This window comes from Oculina patagonica, chromosome 1 (assembly GCF_052425735.1).
Source record: "Oculina patagonica isolate OP01 chromosome 1, crgOcupat, whole genome shotgun sequence".
In the NCBI taxonomy this organism is placed as follows: domain Eukaryota; kingdom Metazoa; phylum Cnidaria; class Anthozoa; order Scleractinia; family Oculinidae; genus Oculina; species Oculina patagonica.
Genome location: NC_135758.1, coordinates 8,988,054 through 9,013,467, shown reverse-complemented (window position 1 = coordinate 9,013,467; position 25,414 = coordinate 8,988,054). Strand labels below are relative to the sequence as shown.

The following is a 25,414-nucleotide window of genomic DNA, read 5'->3' as shown; positions in this document are numbered from 1 at the left end:
ATAAGGTGCTGTTGCTGTAATGTGCTGTTCAAGAAAATAACCATACCACTCACAGAAATTTTTTGGGTTTTTAAACCCAAAAAACCTCACCTCCACCCCCCACCATACACACATACATCCCTTTGGTAGCTCTAGTTTCATCTGTTAATAGGTGATGGTGAGGGGTAGCCTTAAACAACTTTTTTTTATAAATGAATGTGTGCCCAGCAGTAGCAGTGAAATATATATATGATGAATGCAAATGCGGCCTTACACTACTGAAGACCTGAAAAAAATTTTCAGGCTCTGAGCGGGAGTCGAACCCACGACCTTTGCGTTGCATTCATTCATCATATATAACTTTTTTTTACAAAAAGCAAAATGTCTTCTGAAGACCCTCTCACCTCCCCCCCTTTCCACTTCGAAATTTTCAAAGACCTTCCTTTGGTAGGTATGGTAGTTATCTGTTATTACCACGGATTATCACCCCCCAACTTTTTCCGAAAAAATAAAGACTTACTAAGAGAAGAGTCACTTAAGCCCCCCCCCCCCCTCCCACTTCAAGTCACTAGTCACCCCCACCCCCCTAAAACCTGGAAAAATGTTCTGTCGTCCATAAATTTATATTAAAACTAAAGTTGTTTGCTTAATTAAAAATAGCACTGCCCAATATTCAGTTTACTGCTGTAAAATTGGGCTTTGAAAATTAATCAAGTAAGAGCGGACTGTAAAAATTTGCTCAGCCAAATGAGCCATGCATAAGCGAACTTCATTGTCAAAAATGTGAAATGTTTTAATTCGCTGAATTGCCCTTTCCACATGAATTCTTGCTTCTGCAATTTTTTCTGATCCTTTTCCTTCCATTTTGTTAAGTTGAGACCTTCCTTGCCCTTTGAAATCTGGAATGGTCACTTTCACACCCATGTCAACAAACAAGTCATTCACAGCAAATCCCCTATCTGCCATAAGCTCATCACCCATGTTTAATTTAGTAGTTAAACCTGGGGAATTGGCTGTGATATGTTTGTCAGATGTACGTCCACCCCAAGCTTGTGAGACATACACAATAGCACCATGAGGGTCTATTCCAACAAGGAATTTAAAAGTTGTGTGACCCTTGTAATTTGAATAAATTTCTTTGCTCGCTTGTAGGCTGGAGAGCTTCTGAGTGAATATCTCAGTGCAATCGATAATAACTCTCAAGTAGGGAAATTTGGAAAACTGCCTTGCCTTTCCATCTGTTTCACTTTCAGGCATTTCACACAAATCTTTCAAATGAAAGTACAGCAGATTGATCCATGAGGTAAAGATCTTGCTGACACTTGACTCGTTTATTCCAAACCTTAATGCCAAGTCAGTTACAGTCAACCCTACTCTTAGACGCACAAGAACCATGAATAGTTCTTCTTCTGGGGTTAATTTGGTCGTTCTAGTTACTTTATTAACTGGAGCACGATTTTTCGAAAACATCTCACAACCTCTCCAGTGTCGTAATCTTCCTAAGGCTCCAACACTTTCCAGGTAACCAAACAGAGCTTTAAGGGTTCCATAATTGGGAAATCCAGTCCAGAATTGGAATTTCTTATCATCAAGTTTTAAGTCTTCTGAAAGAAGGCATTTCGAACGGAGTTTTTCATTTTCCTCTTCAAGTTCTTTAACTCTGCAGTGAAGCTGTAATAGTTCATTTACTATAGACTGTTCCACATTCAGTGACCATATATCTACCTGACCCTTGCAGTAGTCGTGCTCTTTTAACGGATGGTCCGCAGATAAGCCCTGGCTCCACAATTTATGTTTTTCGGGAGTACAAATCTCTGGTTTCGGACGGCCTTTTGCAGTTTCAACCCGCTAAAAATAATAGACAAACAAACAAACAAAACAGGACTCAGAAATTATATACTGCACAGTTTCACACTTGTCAAATCACAAATCCCTACCTTTTTTTTTTTTCGCGAAGGCGTCGTTTCATTTCGCTGTCTTTTCGTCCTCAGGCTATTTTTTGTCGACCTTGAAGGCTTTGGCTGATTGTGACTGTGTTTAAACACACAAGGGTTATAGGAGGCACTGTCTATTTCATTCGATTTTTGACCTCCAATGAAGTGCTCTGAGCACAGCCGCGAGTTAACAGTCGGCGAAAAGTTCTTTCGCCGAATTCTCTTCAACCAAACCTGTCTTCGGTTAATATCTTTTAGAATACGATAAAACTTTAAATCTTTTCTTGTTTTACGGCTGTTGGAGCATCCAGGAGCGCAACAAAAATCGTTTTTTCCCATGTTGACACGCTAAGCTGAAACATTTGCAAAGGGAAAACACAGCTGTTTACCCCCAAAGCGCAAAGCATTGTGGGATGCGTGAAAAAAAGAGAATTGGAAGGAATTCATTGGATAGATTTATTCAAATTGCAACTGATGGTGAAAGAGAGTTTATACTTGAAGGGAGTTAACTTATGGTGTTATTTCAGAGGAAATAACACTATGCAGTACTGTTTCCCTTCAAAGGTAAGGTTTTATTCATATATTATAGAGAGCGAATTGCTTCTCCCGCAGTTTTCTTCAACCTTTTTATAGTGGCTGGCTTAAAGGAAATCTTAACGTCGTATACTCGTTGCTCGGATCAAAATTTTCGTCGCCCTTTATAAAATTAAATTCAAAACACAAGATCAAAACACCCGGATCCCGAAAGAATAAGATAACCTGGGGGTTAGTTTGATCATTCCTATGTTTTCGACTTCAAAATTTATTCACTGAGTGTGGCCGATTTGTTTATATCTGCGCGCGTCGTACAAATAACCTCTGTCAACCTTACATTAATTTGTTCAAACAAAGAAAGTAACTGACAACTTGTGAGCAGGGTTTTTATTAGTTATTCATTAATGCTGTTTATTGGAAAGCGATTTGCCGAACATATCTTTGCGTGCACAACATGCTTGTCAAAATCTGTGACAAGGGGGTTTTCCATTAAGTCATCAACTGTAGCGAAAAGGGTATTGACAAACTTCGCTTTTTTGCATACAGTATGACCTTCTTTTGTATAATTATATATTTTTCCACGTATGACTTCAAATAAGCGGTTCGATAAACATAGGCTAGCTGTCTGCATTCCTTTCAACATAAGTATTTTTTACCGGGAGTTTTCAGTAAATCGAGCGTCGCATATGTTTTTATCTGGCGAGTTAATTTTGTAATCAAAATTAAATTATGTCTTAACATAAAGCAGTATTTATATTCGCTTTGTAAAGCTAACTGCTGTTATGATGTTAACGTTGTCTGCAAATAAATTAAAACTAGATCGCTTTGGTTTTTGTGTCGTTTCCTCAGAAACGATACGGTATTATTTTGGCTTGGAGGTGAACTATTTACACAGTGGAGGCTACTATCCAATCAGGAGAACGCTCGCAACCACAAAGTAAATGAGTTTGACCGAAGGCAATTAATTTCGTAAAAGCATGTTCTTCAAATATCGGAAAGATAATCCTCAGCATGGCCAAAACATATTGAGATTCCTTACAAATACAAATATCCGAGGACTGCAATGGTTTTAGGTTTGATTAAAGCGATGTATTGGAAAAAAATTAGAGTAAGCTCTTTTAGCGTTTAATTGTAAAGTAAACATTCTAGCGATTTTCTGAAACGGAAGAAAATTTCCACCAATCAGAGTGTTTGCAACGCAAACAAAAGCGTAATGACACGGCATATCCGCCGTGGACAAGTTGATTAAAGAGAAGGGCATATATGCAGGAGAGTTACAAAGTTCTTCACTTAATGTAACAGATTAATGTAGAAATGTGTATAGGAAAATTCACGGCATCTTCAACGTCACAAGCCGCGCGAATACACGCAAAATTGCGTGGGTTCTCGCGTGGACGTATCCACGTGAATCGCGAAAACATTCGAGTCGGCACGAAAAGTTCAGAACAAAAAAGAAGACAATCAAGTTCTGTTAAAACATCAAATTTCGTATAGACAGTTTCGTATAGCAAGCTGTGCAACTGCCATGTCGAACAACATTTATCACCTTGATGTAAAGCTCAAGATTAACTACCGCGACTGCTGGATAAGTTTTCTGAGATGAAATTAACAATATAAACATTCTTTGCATTACTCAAAGCCATCGCGGTCTGATCGAAACTCCACGGCATCGCCAAAAATGCAAATCGTAATTATCAAGACTGTTACACTGACAACAGAAGCAACTTGGCTGTTTCTCATTCTGTGGAAAAAATTTCATATTTGGTAGAAGAGCTTCCAGCGCGGATCGAGTCAAACGAGCAAAATAAAATCCAATTTTGACTAGATACTTCTGGATGTATTTAAATCCCGGTTAAAGATCTGTCTATGGTAGCCTTTTTACATTAATTTGCCCTTGTCGTTTATGTGTCGAAGTTAAGTGACCACACACATTTTTTTGGAAGAAATGGCTTCGAAACAATGTATTTGAGCTTATCTCCGTTCTTGTTGACTAGGGTTTTGGTTTGTCTAGAATTTGGCATTTATTTGATTTGAGCATATGCCTTGAGCAGGGCATGTGATCAATTTAGAGATCAATTTAGAGAAGTATATACCTCAAGATTGTCAAAAGGTCATAATTTCATGTACGATTATATTGATAGGAACATGTTACTTTCTGTAGTTGTTTTTTCATTAATAAAAAAAGTGTTCTGCAGAAGAAATCATTTTAATTTTCATTGGATGAGTAAAAAAGGTGAAGGCAAGCTCCCTTTATTTAACTTTATTTGGAGAGAAAGACACATACTATTTCTATAATTAAAGAGGAATATTAATGTGTTACTTGAACTCTGCCAAACTGTAGCAGGTCTGAGTTTATGCCTCCTTCACATAAAATGGACAGTAGGCGTTAAATGGGAAGTTACTACTGAATATGAAGTTCTTTTTATTCTTCACTCGCACATAAATTCAGCAAATTCAACATACACTAGGACCTCCAAATTAAAATAAACCCCAAACCCACCTCTCCTTAAACATTAGGCTATTCTCACCCTTCTGCGATCTGGAAACGAAACACTATTTCTTTTTGAAATAGCTGCTTGTTGAAAATGCGTTTGGAAACCGATAGCGCCGCTAAAAATGGGTCATATTTTTATTTGTTAATTTAGAGAAACAAGACCAACATTACAAGATATAAATGGAAAGCAGATTGTATGATTGAATTTAAATTGATTCTTACATAAACAATAAGTCCACATACAATTAACCAAGTTCATCTTTACTTCTCGAGCACGACAAAATTTCCGTAAAAACTACTTCCAAAATAAGAAACTAAGAACCTTTTTAGAACCCAAATGGCCTAAATTTGTGCTTATTACCATTTAAATGCAGGTTTATAATCTTAAAAAAATATATTTTTTTTTCGGAAGAAATAAAATATCTCGTTTTTATTTTTTGTTAATAATTAAGTGAAAGCAAACAAATTATGCAGGAGGTGAGCGAGGAAACTTTTGTGACTGTTGTTAGGAAGTAGTTACACTGATTAATTTTCTGTACCAAGGCAGGGATTTATATATAAATAGCATAAAGGAGAAAACTTCTTAATATGTTCTCCTCGATTTTGCTGGATATTAAACAGTTCAAATACATAAAAAAATGAACATAATATGCTTCCATGTTATAAACCAATTGTAAGTTGCCCATAGATAGAAGAACTTCATGACCTATATAATCTGTTTAATTTTAATCAATACACACCCCTCAAAAATAGCAACGTTTTTCAGAAATATTTAAAACAAAATTATTTGCGAGCAATTTTCTTTCAAAAGGAGACAAAAAATCTGAACAAAAAAATAAAGCTTTAAATATATATTAATTTTTCTTTTCCTCACTCACTGTTCATAGTGCAAGCAAACGAACCACGTGGCCTTCATATCATTGACAACCGACAGCTGAAGTTTACATTAGAAACATGAAAAACGACCAAATCGATTTGTTGAATTAGTGACACAACTATATTGTATTACCAGAAAAGTAAGAATTCAGTTTGTTCTCACTCTCGTTAATTTCGGAGTGCGAGGTCAATCCATCACAAGAGAGAACATTTTAGAGTTCTCAACACTGAAGCTTTATTAACATCTTAAAAACATGAAAGGAAAGAAACTTAACGTTTTTCTATCGCTGTTGTTATTGCTGTCTCGCACGTTCGAGGGAGAAGGTGCGTCCACCACATCAAAGGTAAGAAGAGGAAAGGCAAAATTTACTATTTCAATATTAAAAAGCCTGAATTCTAAAAAAAGCAAAAAAAGTATAGTTTAGTAATCGGTAGTTTTATTTGAACGTTCACTTAAAATACAGTAATCAACGTAATATTCGTTTTTTGCAAAAAAATGTCATAATTTTTGTTCAGCATTACGACGATTTTAATTTTGAACATCAATAATGCTTTTCTTGAAACAACCAAAAAAAGTAGGAAACAAAACATAAAATATTGGCCTAAACAGAATCAACGCTTATTGTTGTAAGCTAGCGAAAGCCGAAGAAACATTTAAATGATCAAAGAAATATTAACTGACTCCAACAAGATTAGTTTGACCTCAGCTTTGTATTTTTTCGCATAACAGTTTTTGCCACATTTTTCTGCGCGCAACTGGTAGAACGAGAAAAGGTTATTTAAAACATTGTTTTAGTCCAAGGATGTAATTTCGCAATAATCCATTGGATAAAAAATTATGAAACTAAAAATAGGGCACGAATGGCTGTTACGCAATTTAAGTTTCAGCTAGAGATGGAAAATCTGTGCTCCCTTTTGCTAGACTCGAACCTGATTGTAATAAAATTGAAAAAAAAATGGCATTGAAATAGTTTCTCGCAAATTGCACATTTTCAGAGTTTTATTTGAAGCATAAGAAGCGAAAGAAAACAATGTATTTTTTTTATATTAAAAAGTCTGAATTCTGAAAAAAAAAAGAGTCAAAACTTTATAGTCCGGTAATGAATAGTTTTATTTCAACGATCAATTAAAATAAGCAATGTAAGATTCACTTCTTGCAGAAGGACGCAATTGAGAAAAAGGTCAAAATTATATTGTTCAGCAACGACGATTTTGATTTTGAACATCAAATATTGTTTGCTATAAAAATCGTTTTCAACAAAAGAAAACAAAAAATACTGCTTTAGCAGATTCAACGCTTATTGTTGTAAGCTAGCGAATGCAGAAAAAAAAAACCAGTTGAATGATCAAAGAAATAACTGACTCAATCAAGGTAACATTTACCATTGCAAAAAAAAAAATATATGGGAAAAAAGCTTAAATGGTTGTAACGCATAAGTGGCAGAAAATCGGTTCGTCCTTTTGCTACACACGTACCGGACAGCGATAAGTAAACATTGTAAACTCATTAACTTATCACTTAGACTAGTGTTGTCGCGAATTGCGCAGTTTCAAATTTATATATGTAAGCGTACAATAAAAGGCTCGATAGAACTGAACAGCACAGATTACGTCTATCAGTTGTGATTGATAGGTCTGGTTCCATTTTGTTTGTTTCTATTTTTCAATGTTCGTTGGTTGTTCGCCATAAAGGTTGATGAAAATGAAAAACGCAATCGTTAGTTGAGGTTTGAACTTCAAAATTCGCGTGTTTTTAACAGGCACAGTAATGTCGTTTCTAACTATTTGCAGCTACTAGTGTAACACCAAAGTCTACATTCGTTAATCCCGCAACCATCGCTAACCTTCTTCATTCACACAGCAACCTAGCACGTGCTTCCAAGGACCATCCGGTATCCCTGGCCGTAATGGATATAACGGGTTACCAGGCCGCGACGGCCGAGATGGCGCGAAAGGTGAGAAGGGTGTGACTGGTCCACCTGGGTCACGTGGTGTTAAAGGAGACGCAGGACAAAATGGTGCAGACGCTGACCACAGAAACTGGAAACAGTGTGCGTGGAAACGTGAAGACAGCCGTGACATTGGTCTTATCAAGGTAAACTTTTTTTGGGAAAAGTTATCTTGTATTTTTAAACATATGGATGAATAATGTTTTCTACGTCAAAATCGAAAACATTGTAGTGATTACCAATTTAATAACAATACCTTCAATATAATAGCCGAAAAAAAATTATGGTCCACACTCAATTTGGAATCAGGCACTGATAGGTATTTTTTTATTTATTTTTTTCTGCAGGATTGTGTTTTCGACAAGAAGAAGGATAATACCGCTCTCCGTGTAGTTTACCAAGGCAACTTGTATCTGCTTTGCAACCACTGCTGTAAGAGGTGGTTCATCAGCTTCAATGGCGCCGAGTGCAGTGGTCCACTGCCCATTGACGTCGTTTGGTGGATGAAAAACAACAACTATCCAACCTACAAACCCGGGTCAATAGAAGGCTACTGTGACAACATTCACAATGGTAAAATCCGTGTTGGTATCAACATTGGAAACTGTCCTGGATATGGAGACTCCAACGGTTATACAGGCTGGAATTCAGTGTCCCGCTTGATGATCGAGGAAGTTCCACGGTCCCAGTAATCAGTTGTTTATTCAAAAGAATAATGCTGACGTCAGCAATGCATTAGAGACTGGTTTAAGGTGCAAAATTGTAAGTGCATGACCACTATAAACACCATTTACATTTACATTTTTACGGAATGCCTGGCGTTTGTGAATGTAACAAGTGCTCCATAAAATGGTGAAGGGTTTTAATATTTTGTAATCAGAAACATAATTGTAAATGATTCTCCTCAATAAGGTCATTATGCATTGCTACTGATGTCTGATTATTTGTGTTTTGCAATCACTCTTCTGGAATGAGAGGTAATTAATTACCCAATGCATGCTGTTTTCTGGAAAGAGAGTGAGATTTCTTTTCTTTTAAGAAAGTGTACTACCAACTTGACACAAATGAAATATGAGCAGGGGGCTTCATCGAATTTCTACTATAATTCCAAATAAACCTCACATGCTAATTGGCTAAATAAACAACTCATTTGGGACAGATTTATATCTCTATACGTAATCGATACTGAACTGCAAGGTTTGTTAATTTATTCGACGGAAAAAAAGCATAACAAAGATTTTTTTTCGTGAACGCAATTGATTTAGAAAAGGCACGGTGCGTGCGGAAGAGATGTGATGAAATCATTCTAAGGCAAAATACTTCTATATTTATTTCTAAATACTGTCCGTGCGATAAAATAAAAATCACTGCCAGGCTTCTCGGCTAATTTTCACGTTGACATTTTAAAAATAGAAAGCTTTACAGCCCCCGTTCCCCACCCCCTGTAATTTAAAAACCGCACATGCTATGACCACCAAATTAACACAGCATGATCTACACATTTATTCTAATAACTACAGATTTGTTGGTGCCATTATGAGGACGCATGCAATTTTGTGTCATTATTCATTAGGCAACGTGTTGATAAAATAAGGATATCTGCTAGCTGAAAACACACTTTAGTTGTCGTTAACAACAGCAATGATTCCATAATAACGTCTTTAATGTTGGAATATCCGCCATCTTAGATTCGCCATTTTGAACTTTCTTAAATGAATTTTAAAATTTACTTTTTCAAACAGCCTAAAAGCGAAGAAAATGGAATATAAAACCAGAAACCCATATGGATTGAAACGTGTAACGCGCGCGCACAGCGTTTGAATATTCATTTTGCTATTAAAGTACCATATTTGGAAACACGAAGAATTTGTACGCGAATGCTTTATACACGTAATGACACACGCAACATAATTTTTTGTTTTGTGGTAAGTTGCTTGAATTTCGACCTAAACGCCGTAAATTTCTTACAGAAACTAAAGAAATAAATTGTGTGTATCGAAGCGAAGTTCTCCAGACTACTTCAAGAAGATGAAACAGGAGAATTTAACCAAATTTAACGTTTTTCAACCAAGCTTGTTCAAAAACAAGATTACGCCATCGAGCGCGAGCTAGCGTGCGCTGTGAATTTAATCCAAATATAGTAATTTTGATTGGTTAAATGTTTCTCGTGATTTTTCATATATGGTACTTAGTGTAAACGAATGTGCAAACGCTTTGTACAATGCGAATCATAGGGAGTTACACGTTTCAACCCTTATGGGTTTCTGATAAAACTTTACGTCGATGTAAGAGACTGTTTCACCATGGAAACATAAAAATCAATTAAGCAATTTTTGGTGATTTTAATCAAAAAACATAACTGTAAAAACGTCTTGCCATGTAAATGTCGGAGTTCTCGATCACTAACGTCAAACTGTTTCCTTTTAAATTTTGGGGATGGTCACTAAATTTAGTGAGTAACACATCTTCAAAGCTGGAGCAAGTGACCAGAAAATTATTGTTGTCGATGTCATCTCAGTCCTTATCGAAAGAGGGTTAAAGGTAGGGAAATATACTGAAATAAACGTTCGTGATCGGAGAACAAAGGGCTAAGGAGATGTCAAGAAAATTGAGGACATCTATGTCCAATCAACTAGTACTGCAAGTTTTGTTTCACAACCTAAAGTAAACTGTTCGCTCAAAAACAAAACTGCTTGTCAGCTGAAATAACTTCTTTGGGTTGCAATCAAGGATATCATTAATTATTTGACACTCGCACTGCGAAGATACGAACTTTAATTCTATATTTAAATTTATATAGGAAAGAGCATATAAGTGCGATCGAAAATTAAGATATTACAATTTGGATTCTGTTTTCCATTTCTAAAAGGTGGTTTATGTTAATCAAAATATCATTTATGTTGATCTCATCTAAGTTCCCATAGAAAAAGAGTTGAAAATTAGAGAAAAATCAGTAATTTAACTTTCGTGAGTAAAAAACAAAGTGAAGAAAATGATTGAAAGCTAAGTTTAAGGTTCCACCCCTAAGGAAAACTGCTCGTTGAAAAACAAAATGCATGTTTGGGGAGCTAGGCAGCTAAAGCAACTTCTTTAAGTTCAGTCACGATATCATTCATTATTTGATACACGTACCAAGAAGATACGATTCGGTGAGGGTAAAAGGCGGAATGAGTTTGCGGAATGGCATGTGGCATGACTTGCGGAATGGCATAATTATGCGGAATGTAATTTACGCGGGATGACTCATTGACATAAATTTTACTGAAGAGCGCGCCAATTTTTAAAGAGCAGACGCCTTATTAAATACTGCGGGCTTAATGATGACAATCGATTGAAGATAGCGTTCTTCACGGATTCTACGAAAAATATTTCGGCGGCCAGTGTTTCCCCAATGCTAAGGATTTCCCATTCTGTGGACGGTTTATCGCTTTTAGTCAAAAGATAAAAACAGCGACGGAAAAGCATCCGACCGTAGATCTTTATACTACAAACCAAAAAATGCCTCGGATACATCTTTGTATTAAATTCATGTAGCGGTTATTAATACTGTATAAGTTAAACAAAACATCGAGACAGAAAGTCCAGTTTTGGCGGATATCATCTCGCCTCAGTAAGTAGAGGGTACAAAGCAGAGAGATTACGAACACTACGGCATATTTGTTTCATTAGAAGTCTACTAGCCCTGCTTTTCGTTAGTCTCCTTCGCAGCCGCTCCGGGCTGAAATCACGCAACGCTCCCGGTTCGGCTCGAGTGCCGGGCTGCGAAGGAGACTAGCTTTTCGCCTCCCATTATGAAGAATATATAAACTCAGTGGAAGACTTGAACATTAACTTAAAAAAGCGGCAACCGACCGCCGATCGAGTAGAGCGAAACTTTCATATAGTGACTATAGTCACTGCACGGTAAAAACAAGCTATCGTATTTCAAATCTAGCTCGCATTGCAGGTTTACCGATAAGGCAGATAAGGAATCCGGCGAGTAATTATCACTGCCTACTTGTTGTGAATACTTGGCTTTCTCTTAGGAAAGAAAATCATTCGCTAAAATACATTTTATTTTACGGCAAAATCACGAAACGCACATCGATAAAATCCACTGCGGTACGCGGTGTAAATAGTGTCGCACCAGCGGAGAAGCCGTGTCACGATCTTTTCATCGCTGTAATAAAAGCTAGAAAATACCAAAAGTAGTTGTCTTCAATGAAACCACTAGCTTTTTCCCACCCCTAGCAAGTTTTGATTTAAAAAGAAACGATTCCTGGAACAAGGCAGTGACACGGTCACACATTATTTCGCGGGCGACTAACAACACGTCACTTGCTTTCATTTTATATTTAAATGCGTTGTCTGTTTAAAAACTTCTCTTCAAATGGATTGAACTTGACAGTTGTGTTCTTGCCTGAAGTACGTAGCTTTAGAACGAATATCCTTGGCTAGAGGTTTTCTTTAAAGAATATAGCGATCGAAACTCGGCGCCGGCAAAGCAACTTCGCGTAATCGGTGATTTGCGGTGAATAATCTTTACAACGATGTTCTGTGGAAGTTTCCTCGTCCATACTGCTCAGTACTTGATTGTTTGAGCCAGCAGTATTTAACAAGGCGGCTTCTCTTTTAAAATTGGCGCACTTTTTAGTATAATTTATGTCGATGAATCATTCCGCGTAAATTACATTCCGCATAATTATGCCATTCCGCAACTCATGCCACATGCCATTCCGCAAACTCATTCCGCCTTTTACCCTCACCGGCCCTTCTATAATAACTATGAAAGAAGAACCTATAGGTACGACCGAGCATTAAGTAACTTTTCTGCAGTCTGCATTTGACGGTTTGCTATCAGTTTTTGCTTTTTCATCACGAAAATTTCAACATTAGTAATTGTATCCCAATATTAAAAAGGCGTGTAATATTTAAATATTACAGGTGCGCGACGAATGTAAACGCAGCCGGTGTTCAGCTAATTGGTGTTTGTTTAACTTAATTGGTACTTTAGGTTGGTGTCCTGAGGATAACTTTCTTGTTCGACCCCTTTGGCGTTTACAACGTTCTCTTTTAGTAACATTTATTATAAATACAAGGAAATATTAACGATAAGTATTTTCCAAGATGTGTTCTTATAAGCTATGTACTTTAGTAAAACCATCCAGTTAACAAATGAACTGACTCGTTTTACCTACATCAGACAGTTCTGTCAACATCCATCTTACGTTCTCTTAATGTCTTTGTATAGAAAGTCAACTACTTGTTGATATTTGACAGGTTATTCAAATAACAAAGCTCTCTTCTATTTTCCATAAGCGGAGCAAGCAAACTCTGAATTCCATATTCTCTTTGACTCTGGGTTGAACGGTCACAGAACGTCGACAAACTAACATCATCGAAGAACGTTTGCGTACTTGGGTGAAAACTGAAGAAACAAACATGTTCAGAAAATCCAGCGATTTATCTCTGTTGCTTTGGTTGTTGGTTGCTCCTCTCATTCATCAAATTCATGGAAATAACAACACTGTTTCTTCTTTAAAGGTATGGCTTGATATATCGGTAAACAACAAAAAATGGCTTCCGTCCCAGTTTGCTTTATCCACTTTTATAAAAATAACTGAGAATCTACTATACGTACGCTGTGATTAATCAATAACCTGTTTTCTAATGAACTGATAGACCCTGCTCCTTGCCCGATACCCGATTTGGCAGCACTACGTTCGATTGCGCGAAAGGACGATTGAAGACCTGGGTGTCAATCACAAAAATGAATTTTCTTGCCCACCGCAGTTGGAGCATAAGAACTTGAAGCAAACTTGAGGGAAAAGCATTGCAGATACGCATTATTTGTCTTGCGTCAATTCCTTTTCAGGTTGCGTTTTCGTTCATATAATGAGGCGTGACACGCGAAAGTCTGTGCAGCGCTCATAGATATTTAATAAGGAAGCGACTTGTCGGATTGGAGTCACGCCCTCGTTAGATCAACATTCACACAAACTGGTTTGCTTCCCGATTTGGTGTGGCCGACAAACCGTCCGACAAATCATCGCCTATAAATTAGCTTTACCTTGGTCTTATTTCTTTGCAGTTAAGTACAATTCCGCCGAATACCGTCCAATTTCTGTTTTTTTTTTTCATATTTTGTACTGTAGTGTGCCTGCTTTGAGAATAATCACAAATAAAGAAGGTAGTTTCTATGCTTTATTAATTATTTTACCGTTTTTCATTATTCCTTTTTTTCTATGACTGTGTTATTGGTATATAAGGTGTAACCCTCAGACGTGCCGATAAGAAAAATGCTTCCATGTACCACCGTCATTTTAAGATAAAATTTTAAAGATTTACACAAGCGAAAAGAAAACCCTGCCAAGCTGAGTATTGGTACACATTAAAGATTTTTTCTTGATCCCTCAGCGGAGTCTCAATATATTACTATTATCTCATTGCTGTTTCATATCATTTGCTTACCTTCTTTCCACCACCGTTTTGATATAGTTTTGATGATTTCAACCAGACACAACTTGGTACACATTCAAAGTTGTTGTTTTTTTCCTAGATCACTCATTAGCGTCTTGTTATATTACTATTTTATCATTACATGTTGGTATTACTTGCTAACCTTATTTTATTAATCATTCCACAGATTCCTAACACGTATCTGCAAGGACCACCTGGCCTTCCGCCGTAATGGTATAGGACATAACGGAATACCAGGCCCTTACGGTCCTCCTGGTGCCAAAGGTGAGATAGGCATGGCGGACGTCCTGGACCTCGTGGTGTTAAAGGAGACGCAGGACAAAATGGTACAGACGCTGACCACAGAAACTGGAAACAGTGTGCGTGGGGGTGAGGACAGTCGTGACATTGGTCTTATCAAGGTAAGGTTTAATTTAATTTTAAGGAAACAAGATAAATAAAATGAGACAGGCCTAACACGACTCCCGCTGGTTGCTGAATTAGCCTTCGATCTGAACGGAGGATTTTAGTAACACTCTCTAAGCCATTTCAATGATGATCTTTGTGCCATTGTGTTGCTAGCTCTTGGCATATTTGTTAGGTTTATTGGCCCTTGTTTGTGCTCTGGCAGCTAAACATTTTACCTCCATTGTTTTTTATCTTCTGTTGCGTTACTTGCATCCACAAATATCTATGGCAGTTTGATCACTCATTTGTAGTCTCTAGTGCTGCAACGATGTCTCTTGGCAAAAGCTCTATCTTAGCAGACTCGAGTTTCGTCCTTCAGTGGACCTCATCATTCTTCTATGTGAAATTCTCATCGATGATTTGAAATCAATCGATTTGCCGTTTTGTACTTGTCTGCGGATCGAAAATTCTGGTTTTTTGGCTCACGTAAATGGACCAATTGTGTAAATGTAGTTTCGTCCGTGCAAGTGTGTTTGTTTGGAAGGCTATTTTTCGCATTTTTGACCGTAAAAGGTCACTTCTGATGCTAAAGTGGTTCTTTCTTAGCCGTGCGAGGCGGTGCTCACATAATGAAGAAGGACTTCATTTCGTTTTTCACGGCGTGCGTTTGACTGTAGCTGATAGATTTTTTTGCGATCAAAGATAATCTCGTCACCGGAATCTCGATATCTCGTGTTTGCTTAGATAGAGCTTTTGCCCAGAGACATCGTTGCAGCATCCTAGAGACTACAAATCAGTGATCAAACTGCCATGATTTATTTGCTGGTGCAGTAACGCAACAGACAGATAAAAACAATGGAGGTAATAGCTGCCAGAGCACAAACAAGGGCCAATAAACCTAACAAATCCACAAACTAGCAAACATGCACAAGATCATTATGGCTCTAGAGAGTGTTACTAAATCCTCCGACGATCGGGCTAATTCAGCACAGCGGGAGTCGTGTTGGCCTGTCTCATAATATCACTTGTGTCATTTTATTGTAAATATATTAAGGGTAATACTACATTTTTGTATCGAGATGAACTGAAAACACATCATCATTCAATATTTTTAATGCAACAGCCAAAACGGTTAAAGAACCACATTTGTACTCAAACATGTTTGCCCCTGCATGTAGCAAAAAAAAATGGAGTTAAATTTTCGGTAGGATTGCATTTTAAAGAAAGATGATACTTTTCTCCGTGTGGTTTATCAAGGTAACATCTACTTGGGTAGCTGTGGCAGCTGCTGTAAGCGATGGTTCATTACCTTCAATGGCGCCGAGTGCAGCGGTCCACTACCCATTGACGCAGCCATATGGATCAGAAATGCAGACGAAGACAACCTTAGACCAGGAGCAATAGAAGGTTACTGTGACAACATTCACAAGGGCAAAATCCGTGTTGGTATAACATTGGAAACTGTCCTGGATATGGAAACTCCAACGGTAATACAGGCTGGATGTCAGTGTCCCGCTTGATTATCGGTCCCGGTCCCAGTATCAGTTAATTATTATAGTGCAACGCTGACGTCAGTATGATGAGCGGCTGATAACGTGAAATGCGGAATGCTTGGCATTTGTTAAGTGAAGGGTTAAAAGGTTGTAATCAAAAACACAAAGTAAATGATATCCGTGAATAAATCAATTTTGCTACTGAAGTCTGATTTCTTTTTCTTTTCCTCCTCTTGATACGAGGCGATCACTCAATACATCTGCTCTCTAGAAGGAGGGAAATAATTCAGTTGGAATTGTACCATGGCCACCATCTTGACAAATATCAAATATAAGTAAGGGCCTTGTTATAAAATTACGAAAAACCTCAATCGCGTAATGGCGAAACAAACAACTTTTATTCTGCACGGAATTTTGTTCCTATATGCAATCATTATTGCACTGCGTTGTTTGTTAAATTTATTTCACGGGAATAAAGTACGCACACACATTTTTTTTTTTTCGTTTTTCGTGAACTAAATTGTTTTGGAATTAAAAACAAGATAGACTGATACAATTATATAGCAAAATACTGTTATTATTAGCTACTTCCAAAGGCTATCTTACGATTAAAGGAAAATTCACTTTCAGACTGATGAATTACATGTTGAATTTTTTTCAAAAATTACATGCTTAAGAAGTCCCCTTCCTTGTTATTTGAAAATCGCCAATGCTATAGCCACCAAATTAACACAGCATAATCTACAAATTAATCAAAATAATTGTTGATGCCATTAAAACGAGGCAATTTGCGCGATTATTCATTAGGCGACGTTTTGATCAAAGAGGTAATCTTCTCTTCTTTTAAAAAAATAAACAATAAATAAATAATAATGGTTTATTAAAACTCATAATAGCGCCTAAATTGCGAAATACAATGAAATTTACAAAAATGTCTGAAATTTACAATATTGCAAAATATTGAGGGACTGGGAAATGAAATTAATTAAGCTATTTACATCGTACATTATTTATATGAAACTAATTATATACTCGTGTGCGCCATGGCCGGGAAAATTGACTTTCTGAACCTTTTAGTGCGGCATGTAATTAGTGAAACTTTCTTGTTATTGCGCAGATTGTAGGAATGGCATTCGGCGCGCTTCGGGGGGATCAAGTGATGCAACCGCGAACCAGTATGTTGCCATTTTGAACTTCTTAAGTGAAATGATTTACGAGGGTCTCAATGGGTTGTGACATTTACGGCTAACGGCTAATTTTGTTTTCCGTTACGGTTAACAGAAGCGTTAAAAAATAATTTCAATTGTTTTAAAAAGTTAAAAATTGATTTCCACATAGTTAAGGTCATAGGACCATCGAACAGAAGATATAGAGATACAGAGCAAGTGTCAGACCTGTCAAAACGTCGGTCATCTGAACTCTTGTCATGACAATTTTGGCAGACACTTTCAACACTTCCGGTTTTCTTAAATCAGATTATCAGCCTTTCTAGGTATCAAAACACATGAAAGGCAAGGAAAAAAGTCTTTAAAAGAGAAGTTGAGACCTTTATTTTAGTGACTGGAATTTTTAACAGTTAACATTCTTTACGGCTAACGGTTAAATTTTTTCAATTTTTACGCCTTACGGCTGAACTTTTGGCTGTTTATGGCTAACGGCTAACCCTATAGAGACCCTCATTTACTTCGTCCACTAAGTAAAACAAAGCACATGGAATGTAGAACTTTCGATTAATTCCTTGTAATAAACTGTTCACCGTAGAAATATAAGGAGCAATCAAGCAATTTAGTAATGACCCCCTACAGTGATTTTATGTTTTTGATTTAAACAAAAAAAAAATTAAACTGCTAAAAACGTCTTGCCATGTAAACGTCAAAGTTTTGTCAAACACGTTTCACTAACGATAGAACGTTGAGAATAAATTTTGGTTATATTCGCTAAATCCAGTGCTTTTAGCTTGAATACCTTTTTTAAAATAATAGATTTTCAACGTTGCAGCAGATGAACGGACAGTATTTGTGTCAATCTCATCCTAGTTTCTATCGAAGGTTGAAAGTTTGGGAAATAAACAAAATTTAAAGTTCGTGATCAACGAAAAAGACACTGAGGAGGTGTTATGAAAATTCAAGTTAAATTGAAAAAAAGATTTACATAAATAAAGCAAACTCAGGAAAAAAGTTATTTTCACACAAGTTGTTTTATATGTAACTTCAAGTTTTCCACATCAGCCTGAAGAAGACTTGGGAACTGAGTCGCTGAAATAACTTCTTTGAGTTCAATGAAGGATATGATTAATTATTTGGTACAGATAAAATAAAGATACCAGCTTAAATTATATAATTATATAGAAAATTTGTACGAAAGATCATCCATTTCGGCATGAAGATATTTTTGTGCGCTCTTAATTAAACGGCTTATTATTTAGATTTTCCCTTTTATAGCAGTAATTCAAAATGGCAGTATCTCTACGCCATATTATTCGAATAGATATATATATATATATATATAATGAGTTGTCGATCACATCTAAGCTACTACAGACTGAGGGTTTAAAGTAGGGTTACTATCCGAACTTTCGTGAGTAAAAAAACAACGGACTTAGGAAGTGTGAAGAAATGATGAAAAGCTAGGTCTAACTTTGATATTTGAGTATTGCTCCAGAACTGCACGTTTTTCACCACCTAAGATAATCTGCTCCGTTAATAGAAAATTGCATGTTTGGGGAACTAGTCAGCTGAAACAACTTCTTTGAGTTCAGTCACGATATCAGTCATTATTTGATACACGTACCATGAAGATACGAGCTTGAATCCTATAATCATTGTTAAAAAAGAACCTTTGGGCACGACAGTACATTGAGATATTTTTTATGCAATTTAAATTTGACGGCTTACTATCCGAATCAGATTTTCTATCTCAAAAATTTTACAGTTAGCCATTGATCCCAAAATAAAACGGACGTCTGTGTGCGAACGTCTACAGGTGCGCGACGAATGCTAACGCAGCCGCTGTTCAGCTAATTGGTGTTTGTTTAACTTAATTGGTATTAGGTTGGTGTCCATTGGATAGCTCTTTTGTTTAACTCTTGTGGTGTTTACGTCGTTCTCTTTGGGTGACACTTATTTTAAGTAAAAGGAATTTTCAATGACAAGTATTTTCTGAAGTTGTGGTCTTCCAAAACATCCAAACGTTAGTTAAACTGATCAAGTTAACATATCTACTCTGTTTCGTTATTCCTCAAGTAGACAGTTCTGTCAAAAATCCATTTGTCTTTTCCTTGGTGCTTTTATGTCGAAAACAAATATTTTTTTGATATTTGACAGGTTATTTGAGCTTTATAGAAAAATATGCTATTTGCCATAAGTGGAACAAACAAACTCTTTATTGTTAGTTTTCCAAGTGTTTTTGCGACTCGACGTTCAATCGTCACGGAACTTCGACAAGCTAAACACATCCAAGAACGATTGCCTATTTGGAAATTTCATAGCCAAGAAACATGCTCAGAAAATCCAGCGCTGTACCTCTGTTGTTGTGGTTTTTGGTTGCTCCGTTCATCGAAGGAAATAACAAACCTGTTTCATCTTTAAAGGTATTGTCCTTAAGTTAACATTGCAGTTTGTTTTATCTCATCGCAATTTCATTAAATACGTTTTCTGCGTTAAATCGGTTGCCTTTTTGCTTTCCTTTCTTCTGACTTTTATAGCTTATAACCTTTAATAGAATCATTTGCATTGATCCGTGGATTTTATGCTGGAACAATGTATGGAGCTGTGTTTAATAGTCATTCTCTGTGATTGGTTTACCGCGTCGTCATTAGCTGATTTTGTCAATAATAAAATTTATCACGAAATTTAAAATCGATATCTGATTCTTTTAAGCCTTGTTTACACTAGCGACGCAAGCACAAGCGCAAGCAAAAAGGACAAATTTTGACCATTCTGCTTGTGCTTGCGGCAAGCACAAGCAGAAGCATCAAAATACAATGCGAGTTGTTGCTTTTGCTTGCGTCGAAGCCGTTTTCACGGTGAAATAACAGCGCTTATCCTTGCGCTTGTGCTTGCGTCGCTAGTGAAAACCAGGCTTTAGATTCTCTTTCCAAAGTTATTCAGAAATCATTAGAAAAAAATGCTTGTACTACCGCTAAGGTAAGATATGATTAAATGAATGAAACATGAGAAAAAATATAGTTTCAATTCGTACGTTTTACGGCAGAGATTACGCGCGTGGTAAATTATCTCGGGTAAAAGTCATTTCTTAATTAAAAAATGTCCAAATTATTGTAGAGTTTTTTAATTCGTGATTATTTAAATTAGAATGTGACATTATTAATTTTAGTATATTAGTATTTAATTGTAGTAGGCCATACTGTCTTCGAAAAGCCCCCATGGGGAACGATAATAAAGGATGCATGTACCGATCACATTTTGATGCTTTTTGTTTCTTAAAGCCTGGTTTTCACTAGTGACGCAAGCACAAGCACAAACACAGGCGCAAGCATAAGCAGTTTGCTCCAAGTGAAAACGAACGTCGACATAAGCACAAGCACATTGGAATAAAAAAGAAGGAAGGCTCCGTTCTCGACTTCGTTCTCTCGGCAAATTGCGGCAGAAACCCCCGGACATCAAGTGTTGTTGTCTCCTCTACTCTTGCGACGAAGAAAGCGAAAGCGACTACAAAAAAGGAGGGAAACGAAACATTTGGGTTTATAGATATTTTAAAGAAAGCATTCATTTCCATTTCTTTCGCTACTCGAGACTAGGCTTGTGCCTTTTTGTTTTTTGTCTACATTTCTCCGAACAATCTCGAAAAACGTTTATCAAAATCAACCGCGCCCTCTGCGACTTTGTCCAATGCTAGAAAAATTGTTTTAATTGGCCAGACACGGCCACACGTAAACAATTTTCTTGTGCTTATGCGCTGTTTCGTTTTCAAACGAACGCAAGCACAAGCGCAAGCACAAGCGCAAGCACAAGCGCAAGCACAAGCGCAAGCACACGAAAAGGAAAAACTCTGATCCTTGTGCTTGTGCTTGCGCTTGTGCTTATGCTTGCGTCGAAGCCATTTTCACTATGAAATAAGAGCTGTTTTGCTTGCGCTTGTGCTTGCGTCGCTAGTGAAAACCAGGCTTAAAGGCGAATCTTTATATGTACGGTCTAAGTAGTTAACATGTATTTTTGTGGTTTAAAAGTTTTTTTTTTGGAAAATAAAATGATAGGTAATAGATAAGCATATTGCTATTCAATAAAATTAACACATAAACTATTGGTTTTGCGTGAACTTCTCTGCAGGTTTTTTTGTGCACAAAATCAGCGAAACTTGAGAAAACCTGTGCAGCGGTTATAGACATCTCCTAAGCGGCCGACTCGTCGGATTAGACTAGTCGCGCCCTCGTCAGATCACCATTCACATGCGCAGATTTGTTCCCCGATTTGACGTGGCCGACAAGTCGTCCGAAAAATCATAGCCTAGAAATTAGCCTTTACATTAATCGTACCTCTTTGCAGTTAAGTAAAAATCATCCAAGTGCCGTACAATTTCTGATGTTGTCTCCATATTTTGCCATTCTGACATACACCTAATTGCAATAACGTTGTCATATATAAGTGTAAAAAACTAAATAGGAATTAGTTATGTTACTGTTATAGCTTGTATCAAACATGTGCAGAATTATGCCATGAACAGAAAAATGTTCAAAACCAGTTATTACATCGCAGTGCTGAATTATGAGAATTATCACGATCCATGATTGTAGTTTGTATGCCTAATCAATTCTTATTTCATTGTTTACATTGTTCCTTTTTCTATGACAAAGTTATAGAAATATAAGGTGTATCCGTCTGACTTGCTGTTAATAAACAATTAATGGATGAGGTTTTTGTGATATCCCGAGTCTAATAATTGTTTTATTATACATTGTTTTTCTGATAAAGAAAATAATGAAAAACGATTTCTACCTGTTTCAAAACTTGTGCAAATTCCGGCTGGATGCTCAAAGTATTTCGTGGAATAGTTCCTTCCCAATTTTTGTTAGTCATTTTGCGTTTTCTGGGACTTTATTGTCCAGCAATTTTTAAACTTAGATCAAATTATTTCTCGGTTGAAAAGCGAATCGACGAACTTGAATTTCCTTCGCCGCCAGATGCCTGACACATTGCTCTTGGAAATCATGCATTGCGCGCGCAACCTACAGATTAGTGAATAATCTGCTAGCAGATTATTCACTAATCTGTAGGCTGCGCGGATTCCCAGAATTAGCTGTAGGCTCTTAGCCAATGAGAAGACAGTGAGTTACTACAATGTATAATAATAATAATAATAATAATAATAATAATAATAATAATAATAATAATGATAATAATAATAATATAATAATAAAAATGTTTCCTCTTTCGTTAATTTATGTTGTCATTTTGACGATTTCAACTAACGAAAAGGAAACTTTGCTAAGCTGTGCATTGGTACACATTCAATGTTTTTATTGCTAGATCACTCATTGGCGTCTTGTTATATAACTATTTCCTCTTTGCAGTTGGTATTACTCGCTAACATTATTTTATTCATCATTCCACAGATTCCAAGCACGTGGTGTCAAGGACCACCCGGCCTTCCTGGCCGTAATGGCATGAATGGGCATAACGGGCTACAAGGGCGTAATGGTGTGAATGGACCAAACGGGTTACCAGGCCGCGACGGTCGAGATGGCGCGAAAGGTGAGGTGGGCGTGGCGGGCAGTCTTGGACCACGTGGTGCCAAAGGCGAGAATGGCACGGCAGGCCCACCAGGCCCATGTGGGGGAAAGGGTGAGATGGGCGTGGCAGGCAATCCTGGGTCACGTGGTGCCAGAGGCGAGAATGGTACATCAGGCCCACCAGGCCCACGTGGCAGAAAGGGTGAGATGGGTGTGACAGGCAGTCCTGGACCACGTGGAGCTAGAGGCGAGAATGGCACGGCAGGCCCACCAGGCCCACGTGGGGGAAAGGGTGAGATGGGCATGGCAGGCAGTCCTGGACCACGTGGTGATAAAGGAAATGCAGGACAAAATGGTACAGACGCAAACCCCAGAAACTGGAAACAGTGTGCGTGGAAACAAAATGATGGTCGTGATATTGGTCTTATCAAGGTAAGCTTTAACTTTTAAAAATAAGTAAATATTTTTTGTTAGTCTTTTTTGATATTCGTTTGAATTCTGTTTCTCTGTAAACATCATATAGTGATTTCTTCTTTACAACAAAATGATCTAAGAACTTTATAATTATTATCAGTTTAATACAATGTTTTCGATGCAAAAGACGAAAATAAATCATTTTTTTACCACATTTACACTCAATTTGGAATAAAAATTACTATTCAGGCATTTTTGCCTTTCTATTATCAACACATGTAAATAAAATGGGGTTTAAAACATTTTCTGCAGGACTGTGTTTTCGACAAGAAGAAAGACGATACCGCTCTCCGTGTGGTTTACCAAGGCAACTTTTATCTGAGTTGCGACAACTGCTGCAAGCGTTGGTTCATCAGTTTCAATGGCGTCGAGTGCAGTGGTCCCTTGCCTGTGGAGGTCGTTTGGTGGATGGCAATCAACAACCATCATACCCACAAACCCGGAGCAATAGAAGGCTACTGTGACAACATTCACAAAGGAAAAATCCGTGTTGGTATCAACATTGGAAACTGTCCTGGATATGGAAACTCCAACGGTTATACAGGCTGGAATTCAGTGTCCCGCTTGATGATCGAAGAAGTTCCACGGTCCCAGTAATCAGTTGGCTGTTCATTAGGAATTGGTTGGTTGGTTATTCATTAGGCCGAACTGTTTTAAGGTGCAAAATTGTACACGGAATGCTTGGCGTTTGTTGAAGTAAAATTAAAAGTGCTCCATAAATTGGTTCAAGGTATTTTGATGTATTGTAATCGGGAACGTTATCGTAATCGATTTCTTTAATAAAGCCATTATGCATTGCTCCTGATGTTTTACTGTCCATGCTTTGCAATTTCTCTTCTAGAGCGAGAGATGACCACTCAACGCGTTCTGTTCCTAGAAAGAAGAATTAATTTGTTTCTAGTTGAGAAATTGTGCTACAGCTTCCATCTTGACCAATATATGAAATATGAGTAGAGGGTTTCATCCAATTTCAAATAAAATTAAAAAAAAAATTGGGATGACGATTTGCTCCGACGAAGACTACCTTTCAAAATATCAGCTTTTCCAATTTCGCAAAGGCGGTTACTTACCTTTTATCAACTTCCAGTCGAATAAGTAATCGACTTAGTGTTTTAACTGCCCGCAGACGCAGTTTCTTTGGGAACTAATAGCCTTGCTTAACAAACTATCATTTAGCTGAAATACTAGGATAGCTTTTCTAAAGTCGAATGGCCACTGAAGTGTATAATTGTGGTCACGTCCAGAATTTTCGATAAAAAACTGAAACCTGTAAATTTGTCATCAAGTGGATGGTCTATCGTTTAGCTTTATTTCTGTAGTGTTTGCCTTAATCGCTAGATTCTGTATTTGTTAACGCTGACGGCCTAGCTTTTTTCTCGTTTTCCCTTTCTTTACGTTTGCGCTTAAAGGTCAAATGAACAGAAATTTCCATTTATTTTTTATTTTTTGCCCATGTGTTAATTAAGAACCAAATAAACATATCCCGAAGTTTCAAAGTAATCGGACGTTGCATCGCAGAGATATTGCAAGTTGAAAAATGCCTTTTAAAGGCCTTCATAATCGTAGAGTACTCGGAACTATTGTCGGAAAGTTGTCGGAAATAAACACCTGTGACGTCATAATTGGTGTTTTTGAAGACGACCGTAGACCTATTTGGGTTTGAACGCCCTCTTTGAATATTCAGCGGGAGCTAGTTCTTAAAGCGATAAATAAGCAGAATACGTCCGAAAAGTTGCGAGATTCTCAAGTGAAATATAAATTAATTTTCCACCAGACGTTGTCGATGACGTTGCCGTCGTTGCGGTCTGCGAAATCGGTCTGCGGTCGTCTTCAAAAACACCAATTATGACGTCAAAAACTCGTTCCATTTCTTCCATTTCAGTGCGCAGTCATTCAAAAACGTTTTCGTGAAGCCTTCGGAAATCTTCGTATTTTTTGCTGTAATTCACGCTTTAAGGCTCGGAAAGCAAAAATTTTTCTTAATGTCACTCAATAATGGATAGTTTTAGCATTTGGTTGGTTAAAATGGCATTTTGAAATTTCTGTTCATTTGACCTTTAACTTTTCGGACCTTTGTTAGTAAAGAAAAAAAATAAAAACAACTTCAGAGCTTCATCGCGTATCTGTTTGGGGCAACAGACTCGTGT

At 37.2% G+C, this 25,414-nt stretch overlaps 4 protein-coding genes across 5 annotated transcripts in view; 3 read left to right on the top strand and 1 right to left on the bottom strand.

The window, feature by feature from the left end:
- Window positions 1–25,414, top strand: part of LOC144654804 (collagen triple helix repeat-containing protein 1-like) — a 74,825-nt gene that overhangs the window by 12,810 nt on the left and 36,601 nt on the right. The window contains exon 4 of one of the 2 annotated variants that reach the window (XR_013570999.1): window positions 8,625–8,693. The exons of the other annotated variant lie outside the window; for it this stretch is intronic. The gene's annotated coding sequence lies outside the window, so the exon portion shown is untranslated. Of the gene's footprint in view, window positions 1–8,624; window positions 8,694–25,414 lie in introns of those variants that run through there. 2 annotated transcript variants of the gene reach the window in all.
- The window catches only part of LOC144654865 (collagen triple helix repeat-containing protein 1-like), a 112,605-nt gene that overhangs the window by 60,691 nt on the left and 26,500 nt on the right, over window positions 1–25,414 (top strand). The window lies entirely within an intron of this gene.
- LOC144636447 (uncharacterized) lies at window positions 658–2,252 on the bottom strand. The gene is made up of 2 exons (XM_078495661.1): window positions 1,917–2,252; window positions 658–1,827 (listed from the first exon to the last, which is right to left on the bottom strand). The coding sequence occupies exons 1-2, from the start codon at window positions 2,250–2,252 to the stop codon at window positions 658–660; spliced, it is 1,506 nt and encodes a 501-aa protein (XP_078351787.1).
- On the top strand, window positions 19,558–24,136 carry LOC144636436 (uncharacterized). The gene is made up of 3 exons (XM_078495651.1): window positions 19,558–19,694; window positions 22,677–23,225; window positions 23,520–24,136. Exons 1-3 carry the CDS (start codon window positions 19,602–19,604, stop codon window positions 23,862–23,864), a joined length of 987 nt encoding a protein of 328 aa, XP_078351777.1. The 5' UTR covers window positions 19,558–19,601; the 3' UTR covers window positions 23,865–24,136.

Excerpts from the sequence above, each read along its gene's own strand:
- LOC144636447 (XM_078495661.1), bottom strand. The coding sequence starts at position 2,252 with ATGGGAAAAAACGATTTTTGTTGCGCTCCTGGATGCTCCAACAGCCGT. Across the intron at positions 1,828-1,916 it reads CTTCGCGAAAAAAAAAAAAG|CGGGTTGAAACTGCAAAAGG; the intron begins GTAGGGATTTGT and ends TATTATTTTTAG.
- LOC144636436 (XM_078495651.1), top strand. The coding sequence starts at position 19,602 with ATGCTCAGAAAATCCAGCGCTGTACCTCTGTTGTTGTGGTTTTTGGTT. Across the intron at positions 19,695-22,676 it reads AACCTGTTTCATCTTTAAAG|ATTCCAAGCACGTGGTGTCA; the intron begins GTATTGTCCTTA and ends ATCATTCCACAG. Across the intron at positions 23,226-23,519 it reads GTGATATTGGTCTTATCAAG|GACTGTGTTTTCGACAAGAA; the intron begins GTAAGCTTTAAC and ends CATTTTCTGCAG.